General features: G+C 34.1%; 2 protein-coding genes across 5 annotated transcripts; one reads left to right on the plus strand and one right to left on the minus strand.

Annotated features, from left to right (window-relative positions):
- Positions 1 to 115: 115 nt before the first annotated feature.
- Positions 116 to 3,207, plus strand: LOC118032105 (isoeugenol synthase 1). Its single transcript, XM_035036712.2, has 5 exons — positions 116 to 440; positions 631 to 765; positions 858 to 1,086; positions 2,284 to 2,487; positions 2,905 to 3,207. The coding sequence occupies exons 1-5, from the start codon at positions 252 to 254 to the stop codon at positions 3,102 to 3,104; spliced, it is 957 nt and encodes a 318-aa protein (XP_034892603.1). The 5' UTR covers positions 116 to 251; the 3' UTR covers positions 3,105 to 3,207.
- Positions 3,208 to 3,776: 569 nt separating this feature from the next.
- LOC118032106 (plant UBX domain-containing protein 11) lies at positions 3,777 to 8,330 on the minus strand. 4 transcript variants are annotated; one of them, XM_073410625.1, is made up of 10 exons: positions 8,008 to 8,285; positions 7,507 to 7,559; positions 7,330 to 7,411; positions 7,135 to 7,200; positions 6,963 to 7,030; positions 6,411 to 6,632; positions 5,809 to 6,295; positions 5,279 to 5,548; positions 4,411 to 4,659; positions 3,777 to 4,190 (listed from the first exon to the last, which is right to left on the minus strand). In XM_073410625.1, exons 1-9 carry the CDS (start codon positions 8,105 to 8,107, stop codon positions 4,415 to 4,417), a joined length of 1,593 nt encoding a protein of 530 aa, XP_073266726.1. In that variant the 5' UTR covers positions 8,108 to 8,285; the 3' UTR covers positions 3,777 to 4,190; positions 4,411 to 4,414. The 4 variants fall into 4 exon arrangements, with proteins under 4 accessions (XP_073266726.1, XP_034892605.1, XP_034892606.1 ...); XM_035036714.2 differs by lacking the exon at positions 3,777 to 4,190 and having other exon boundaries at positions 4,223 to 4,659; positions 8,008 to 8,137; positions 8,231 to 8,330; XM_035036715.2 differs by lacking the exon at positions 3,777 to 4,190 and having other exon boundaries at positions 4,223 to 4,659; positions 5,809 to 6,268.
- Between the last annotated feature and the right edge of the window lie 365 nt (positions 8,331 to 8,695).

Genomic DNA, 8,695 nt, shown 5'->3' on the forward strand with positions numbered 1-8,695 from the left:
GTAACATCTCAAGTATAAGAACATGCATGCAACCAAACCATTAAATGTTTTTCTCATTTTTTTTTTAATTCTTGGAAAAAAAGTGAAAAACAGTTCATGTGAAGGCACTGCTATAGCCTACCAGGGAATAGTCAAGGAATATTTTTCCTATTTAAAGATCAACGTTCCAAGCTTCAAGTATTTCCTAGCTATTGCAACAGACTGCAAGAAGCACATGAGAGATAAATAAGAAGAAAGAAGAAGGGGGAGCCATGGCCTGTGAGAAGAGCAAGATACTGATATTTGGAGGGACTGGGTATCTTGGCTTACACATGATCAAGGCAAGCCTCTCGATGGGTCATCCGACCTACGCTTTTGTTCGCCCTGTCAAACCAGACACCAATCCTTCCAAGCTACACCTCCTCAAGGAATTCGAATCCATGGGAGTCTCTGTATTCCAAGTACACACTTGTCTTCTTCCATTCAACATCCATGCATAAACTTAAGAAGTTCTTACTATTTTCTGAACTTCTTTCCTCTAGCTACGTGCTCATTTGCTGTGTTACCTTATAGCCTACGTATACAGAAGAAGTTCTTGGTGAAATCCAATCTTAAATATTATATATTGATGCAGTGTGTATAATTTGACAGGGAGAGTTGGAGGAGCATGAGAAGCTTGTTTCAGCAGTGAAACAAGTGGATGTAGTGATTTCTACTCTTGCAGTTCCTCAGCATCTAGACCAACTCAAGATAATCAGTGCTATGAAAGAAGCTGGAAACATCAAAGTAAGTTATGATTATACCGTATCCCTTCTTGGAGAAATATTGCTGGCTAACTAGCACAGGCTTATCATGATCTTCTGTGCGTGCTCTGTTAGAGGTTTGTGCCATCAGAGTTTGGAAACGAGGTGGATAGAGTTAGCGGGCTGCCACCTTTTGAAACAGTGCTTGATAACAAAAGGAAGATCAGGCGAGCATCAGAAGCTGCTGGACTTTCTTACACTTACGTCTCTGCAAACTCATTTGCTGTATATTTTGTGGATTACTTGCTCCATCCCCATGAGAAACGAGAAGAGGTTCTTGTTTATGGAAGCGGTGAAGCCAAGGGTGAGTCCATTGCAATTGACCCACCCGCCGACATATACTAGCGTTTTTACCTTCTTCTTTTTTTTTTTTTTTTTTTTTTCGCATTATTTTTCAAGATATTTAATTTAACCTAGACCATGTTCTATATTAAACCAGATTTAAGGGTCAATCTCGCACAAAACCCGACGGATTGATATATCCACGTTAACTATAAATCTTGTTCCTCAAACAAAAACAAAAAATCAAAATAATATTATTTTAAAAACATAATTACAAAATTAATGGGTTTTGACCAGATCAATCAAATTACAGATTAACTTATTAAATTAACCAAGTTAAATTTTTTTTTTTTGAGACCTGAATGAGTCAAGCAAGACACAGATTGACTTGTTAGACCAAGTTTAATTGGTGTTACAAAACTCTTCAAGATAAACATGGAAAAGATCTGGTACTTATTTATTTAAGAATGTTCTAAAACAAAAAATATTTCTATATATAATTGGAAATTTAAATTAGTGTACCAAAACCAGAGGCAATTTTGATTTGTTCTTTATAAACCAAAGGTCATACATATATTAAACCAAAAAAAAAAAATTAAGTTCTAAATTTTCTCTTTAAAAATCATCACTTCGAGTCTTATAAATTTTATAGTTATTGGAGACTTATATAATTATTAATTTTCAGAACCCGTGAGATTAATCGAGATATACACAAGTTAATACAGATATCTATAATCATCGAGAAATTAATTATATTATTGTGTCGTACAAAGTTCTTTCTTGTGAGTTTTATGAATTTTTGTCAAGATTTTATATATATTTAAAATCCTATATATATTTCTATTTATGCATTTCTTTTTTTTTTATATAATTAATTTGATAAGATTATATAAGAAAAATTATAATTAAAAAATAATAAATATATATTTTATTCTCGTTGAATATTTATAAGAAATGTTTTTTAAAACACATTGTTCATAAAGTAATTATTTGTATTATCATAAAATCTCTAATTTTATTTATTTGCCTAATTATAATTAATTAAAAAATAATAAATATATATTTTTTTTTATTCTTGTTGAATATTTATAAGAAATTTTTTTTTAAAAAAAAAAAACACATTATTCATAAAGTAATTATTCTCTATTATCATAAAATCTCTCATTTGATTTATTTTCCTAATTTATTTATTTATTTGTCTTTTCTTTTGTCACTTAAGCTGTGTTGAATTATGAAGAGGATGTGGCAGCCTATACGGTGAAAGCAGCAACAGATCCTAGGGTTGCCAATCGTGTCATCATCTACAGGCCCCCTGGAAACATTGTTTCCCAGCTAGGTTTGATATCTTCTTGGGAGAAAAAGACTGGACGAACTCTCCAGAAAATCCATGTCCCTGAGGAAGAAATCGTGAAGCTCTCTGAGTGTAAGTCGTCACATCTGAAATTATTTTTATATGCTTTGAGCCCCCGTTGATGAAACACTGGTTAAAACAACAACTAAATGCATGCATGGCTTAAGCTTTTCTTAAAGGATCGATGTTATCAAATTCATTCAGCACATGGATGACTACGTTGGGTTGGTGTTTGACGATAAAAACATTAAAAATATATGTTTTTAGAACGGGTTTTGAAATGAATTTTTATTCTCTGAAAACAAGAGATATTGAAAAACATGTTCTTTATCTTCACTGTTCTTATTTTTCTCCACTGTTTTCACCTTTTCTGTCTTGAAACGACACCCAAATTTACCTGAAATGTCTCGATATGACACATTTTGTTACATTACATTATATGTTATATGTTATGGTGTTTGATAAGCTTTTCCATGGTGGACAACGCAGCCTTGCCCTTCCCAGAAAACGTCCCGCCGTCGATCCTGCACAACATATTCATCAAAGGTGATCAGATGAGCTTTGAACTCACAGCAGATGATTTGGAGGCCTCCGAGTTATATCCTGAGTACAAGTACACTTCCGTTGATAGTCTCCTCGACATCTGCTTGGTTAATCCCCCTAAGCCCAAATTAGCAGCATTCGCGTAAATTAATTATTGTGCTCTCGTAGTGTGTTCACCAAATAAATAAAGAGCTTTTTGGCTTAACTTGTATCTATCCAAGGCCATTTGATTAATACAAGAAACTTCTTCATTAATCTATGCAGGTAAATGTCCATGAAATTACTGTCTTTTTGTTAAGGAGTTGGATTAGAATACAACTTCATTGCAGTTTTATTAACCAACTCAGGTTTAGACAATCTTAGCAGATCAACCCGTAGTCAAGTTAGTTTGACTCTTCAAAAAATTAATAAAAAAGTGATACCTTTAACTTATTACAATATTATTTTGAATTGATGGGCGTCAACAATCCCGCTTTAGAACTCAAATATTATGTTGAATCAATTTATAAAAATATAATCCAACTAATCAGATTATGAATTTCTTTCTTAAAAATTACTAGTTTAAATTTCACAAATCTCAAAACCACTAAAAGTTTATATGGTCATTAATTTCGTAACCTATAAGATTAATCGAGGTTCACAAACGGAACCAAATATAATATATATATAAAAATAAATATATATTACAGTGTTGAATCACATATCAGAAGGGGGGGGGGGATTGATCGCTTTCCAATTTATTAGGAGTTGTCTAATTATATTAAAGTAAGATTTTCAATGTGTTTACTGTGGTTGTATAAAATAAAGAAAATTGATATTTCTGAAAAGTAAAAATTGCACCGTTGGTTATATTTAACCTGTATATTAACTAGTGAATGCTTGTAAATCAAATCTTGAAGTCTTGAGAGGGATTGTTGGGGAGAAATTGATGCGGAGAAGAATCACCAGAGACCGGAAACTGAGAATTTTTTTGGAAAAATAAACTGAAAATAGCATGATGCCTAAGTTGCAGCCAATGAACTGCATGCCATTTTCTTACGCTTTTCCGTTTTTGGCTTCTGATTTAAATGACAAAGGAGGCCATACTGGGAATCAGATGGTAACCCTTTCCTATCATACAACATGGACACGGAGTTATGGTCCTTCCTGGCCAGATGCAAGTATCAAGATTTGAGGAGGTTCTTCAGCAAAGATCATGATCAAGTCGACTCTTGACAGTCTACAATTCACAACTGCACAAGGCATAAATAAAATTTTGAAGCAATTATGGAACTTTGTTAACTTCTTATTCCTTGAAGGTTTTATTGTTAGCAAATAGGAATATATACCAAATTATCATGCTTTTATCTGGTAATATGTACTCACACCTATTTCAGAAAAGGTCACTGCCCCAAAGTAAAAAACTGTGAAAAAACATGAACTGAAGCTCCTCACAAGATCAAGGAGCATCACCTTCCTATTTAGCATCATTATCACCACCGTATTGAGTCGAATTTCCATTCCAGAAGGAATTTCTTTCACTGAATCGGCCATCATCTTCGTCATGTTTCAGCGTGTGAATGTTGCTCCCAACACGTGAAGTTGTTGGTTGCTTGCCCTTGCTGTCATTTATGCCAGTTGATGGAGAGTTTTGATTTGGGGAGTAACTGGAGTAGGGTCTGTCCACTCTTGGAGTGTTATTCTGAGATGTTGAATCTGGGCCTGCGATGTTGAAGCCAATGATTATGAAGTACATTCCATGAAAGCACTTTGTGACCAGTTATTTCAACTAATTCACAAACATGGGTGATGTATAAAAAAGATGATATTTAACTGTGAAGTTAGAAGACAGAATGTTCTCTAAGCTGAGCACCTTCCCACGCTAGTTTTCCAGCAACTGCCACTTGTTTCAACACAAACTATTTCCGTGGATTTCATGAACATGAGAAATGAATAAAGAAATTTATCTGTAAAAGCTAATTGAAGAAATGGGCTACTATTTCAAACTTTGCACATTCTGAAGAGCTTATCACTTTTTATTTCAAAAAAAGAACGAGCTAAAAGATGAAAGCTTCCACTTTTTCATTTTCAGCAAGCCATCAGCCCCAGACACCCCGCTCAATCCACATGCCTCTCCATTCTCATAACACTCAAAAGTGATATGAAAAATCTCATTCCGGAAAAATAATCCAGAGAAAATGAAGACCCACTGATAAGATTTACAGAAAATATGCAATTTTAGAGACTCGATACGAAATTAGCCTTCAAAGAGGCCATTTTCATTTCAGATGTTAGGCCCAAATAAGTATAAATGAATCATTAGTATGGTATGGAAACTCACCATATTCCCCAATGGCAGATTGAGTTTGTCCAGAACTTGATGAGTTTGCACTACCAACAAAGTAGGAGAGAGGATTAACGTAGGATAGAAGCCTTTTGACACATGCAAAATATCCCCAGTCATTTGCATTTACTGAACCACTGCTAGTTGTAGTAGTTGCTCTGTCTGACAAAGAACCTCTTTGGTGGTAACTTGTGGCTCGCTGACGAGGAACCACTATCAATGCTTGTCTATTAAGTAGAGACAACTCTGATAATGATTTATTCAAATCTGCAACAGGTTAAAATGAAAAACAAATTTATAATTGGCATGAACTTAATTTAATAGGCCTTTTCTATGAAGGTATCAACATAAAACTTCTTGAGAAAAAATGAAATAAAAACTAACAAAAAGTATATTTAGAATGCTTCTTAATGAAATGAATTTCAAGAATATGAAATAAAACAACAACAAAAAAATATCATTGCCATGTAACCAAAGCATCGTGCCACAAAAACAATGAGATACAGTAGGATATTTGATGTGCATACCTTGATCGCTGAATGTCTTGCGAGGATAAGGAATGGCAAGATCATATGCACCAATGCCACTTGCTTGGTTTCTGTCCACAAAATCTTTAACCATTCTCAAAGTGCTTGTCACAGAAAACTTCTCCTGTAAGCTAACACCATCAGGCAGACGGATATTTAAATGAGCATCACTTGATACATTAACTTTTTTATTATTATTCAATGTCCCAGGCACCATATCATCCATGGATTCAGCCTTTTTATCTCCTCCCACTTCTTTTATCTCAGTAGTACTTAATTCCAAGCCTCCTGTGGGAACACCTGTACTAACACTCTTTTCTTGGGCAAGAAGTCCATCTTCATCAGCAGAAGATGTATGATCAGCTATGATATTGTCTGTGCTGGTTACCGAAGAACTGGGTGATTTCTTGTCTTCTTCGGTGGGACAAGTGGACCGCTCATCCCCAACAGTCTGCGACTTCTGAGCATTAAATGATTTTGAAGATGTCTTGTCACCCAAATTGGTTATTGTTTTCAGTTCATGTGAGTAACAAAACAATCGAAGCATTTAATACCATTATTAAACCCATTAGAGAACTTCATGAGAGCTGTTGCTTAATTACCTCAGCAGTAGGTTCATGACTTTTGTTTTCTTCTATCACCTCCGAAGCAGCAGCCTGTGTTCCAACCTCTGAAGGTTGGATATGCCTGTCTTTCAAAGGCACCGGAATGACTGTACCTGAAGAACTTCCTTGCCCAGAGGAACCGATATCAGAAGACCCAGAAGGTGGTTCAGGTTTCTTCAAAGCAAGCGCTGTAGTCAGGACAGTACTTGCTGTTGTTTCCTGCACTTCGTCATCAGAGATTTCAATTTGAAAGGGGAATAGGCATAAGTCAGAAATGAGTGTAGGGTCCTAGAGCATGAAATCTCTAAATAGCTTGAGCAGAAAATAAACAGCTGAACCAGTAAACATGAAGATATCTAAACTGGTTTATACTCAAGTAACAATCTCCTATTTGCAAGAACATGGTCCAAACAAACTTTAGCTCCATGAGCATTAGCGAATGCTCAAAGTGGAATCACAGGTATTGAGAGTTGCCACAAAAGTGCATAACAAGACTAGGAGTGTTGTAAACTCTGCACATAACTAACAAGATAACAAGCACTTGCACACCTGGATATGAAGGGTCAACCATGCTTTCTCTAAAGCAGAAGCCAAAACTTCAGCAGTAACAAACCCTTCTGCACGGTCACACAAAAACATAAATTAATCAAATCTCAACAACACCATTACGCATCACATTAAATGGGCACCAAAACCAACGATTTCAAGTACAACACCATACCACTTTGCCAAAGTTGAACCCCATTGTAGCCAATAGCTGTTATACAAGGAGCAGATTTCTGTCTGTCTGTAATTTCAATTTGATGCAAGGATACAACCTCCTTTCAAATATATGACCTTTCTTTACTTAAAAAAAATAAAAATAAAAAATAATAATAACGAGCAAAAAATTGTAATAAGTTCATATAGAGGATACATATTGCAGAAAAATTCAAAGCATCATTGCTTCCTTCTGAGAAATGCAATAAAATGCAGTACTTTGAGAGCGACTCTGCCACCTAATGCAGCACAGCAATATTAGATCCATAACACGGTATATTAGATATCATTCAGAAAACTAATCCCAGATAAGAAAAAACTAAAAAAGCCTTACTTTAGAATCAGTCCAAGTGGATTTTCCCAATTCAGCCGATGCCACATTTTCACCTGAAAATCGACACCAGCACTTCCACTTTATATCAAAACAATTAACAACCACCCTCAAAATATTACTCACTTCCGAGAAACCCTAATTTCACCCTCTGTTACATTACACCACTATTAGCTATTACATTACACACCACTATTAGCAATTAGCAATTAGCAATCCCCGGTTCAAAGTATTAGCTGGGAAACTATCTGATCTCTCACAATTCAACTGTTCAAACTTTTAACAAACTACAACACTAAACACCAATCAATGCACGGAATTACTCCCTTCAGAGAAACCCTAACTTCAGCCTAAATTTTTTTGAAAAAAATCTCATTCATTGAATCAGCCATCACTTGGTCCTCCAAATCCAACGGTTGAGATTCTTTTTCTGGATAGATTTTAACTAAAAAAAGCATAATTCCTTAGAAACAGTACACTAAAAAACAAAGAAAATAAAATTACCTGAAATGTAAACAACAAAAAGTTTCTTTTGTTTTTTGGATTCAAGAATTGCCTCCGCTATTGAACCTTTATGTGTAAATGAAGAAATTGAACTCTTCATCTGTTCTTTTTTTATCAAAAAAGAAAAACCCTAAAGCACAATCAACAAATTATGATGAAAATGAATATAAATTATAACTTAATAAATACAAAAATTGAGATTGAACTAGTTAATTATTTTGACCTAGGGTTTTGAAACCAGAGTGGAAGTTATGATAGGGGCAAAAAGAGAAGCGCGTGTAGGTGAATAGAGAGCGAGTCAATGGATTTTTTATTTTTTATTTTAAATAACTAACCAAATTGAGTAAATTTTAACTCGGTCCTTATAGTTTAACAAAAATATGTAATTAATTCTTATAGTCTTGGAAGCTATATATTTAATCCCTATTTTTAAAATTTATTTATAGTTTTGTTTTTTTAATTTAATTTACTTTTGTAACAAAAAAAACCTACTTAATTGAGCATTGTCAATAATATTTAAAGGAGTGTTTTAATTATTTAAGATAGTAGCTATGTTATAATTAACCTTTTTTTAATGAAATATAAGATTGTTGATTTGTTGACTTTGAAATACTTTTTAATGGTACTATTTAATTTAGGTTTTTCATAAATATTATAGCAAATCCCTTAAAGTGATTCATGCATAATT

This window comes from Populus alba, chromosome 7 (genome assembly GCF_005239225.2).
Source record: "Populus alba chromosome 7, ASM523922v2, whole genome shotgun sequence".
In the NCBI taxonomy this organism is placed as follows: domain Eukaryota; kingdom Viridiplantae; phylum Streptophyta; class Magnoliopsida; order Malpighiales; family Salicaceae; genus Populus; species Populus alba.

What these genes read in the sequence shown, in the direction of transcription:
- LOC118032105 (XM_035036712.2), top strand. Translation starts at nt 252, where the DNA reads ATGGCCTGTGAGAAGAGCAAGATACTGATATTTGGAGGGACTGGGTAT. An exon ending in AAGAAGCTGGAAACATCAAA is followed by an intron (nt 766 to 857) that starts GTAAGTTATGAT and finishes GTGCTCTGTTAG; the next exon opens with AGGTTTGTGCCATCAGAGTT. An exon ending in AATCGTGAAGCTCTCTGAGT is followed by an intron (nt 2,488 to 2,904) that starts GTAAGTCGTCAC and finishes TGGACAACGCAG; the next exon opens with CCTTGCCCTTCCCAGAAAAC.
- LOC118032106 (XM_073410625.1), bottom strand. Translation starts at nt 8,107, where the DNA reads ATGAAGAGTTCAATTTCTTCATTTACACATAAAGGTTCAATAGCGGAG. An exon ending in GGTTGACCCTTCATATCCAG is followed by an intron (nt 6,633 to 6,962) that starts GTGTGCAAGTGC and finishes GACGAAGTGCAG; the next exon opens with GAAACAACAGCAAGTACTGT. An exon ending in GTCATGAACCTACTGCTGAG is followed by an intron (nt 6,296 to 6,410) that starts GTAATTAAGCAA and finishes TTGGGTGACAAG; the next exon opens with ACATCTTCAAAATCATTTAA.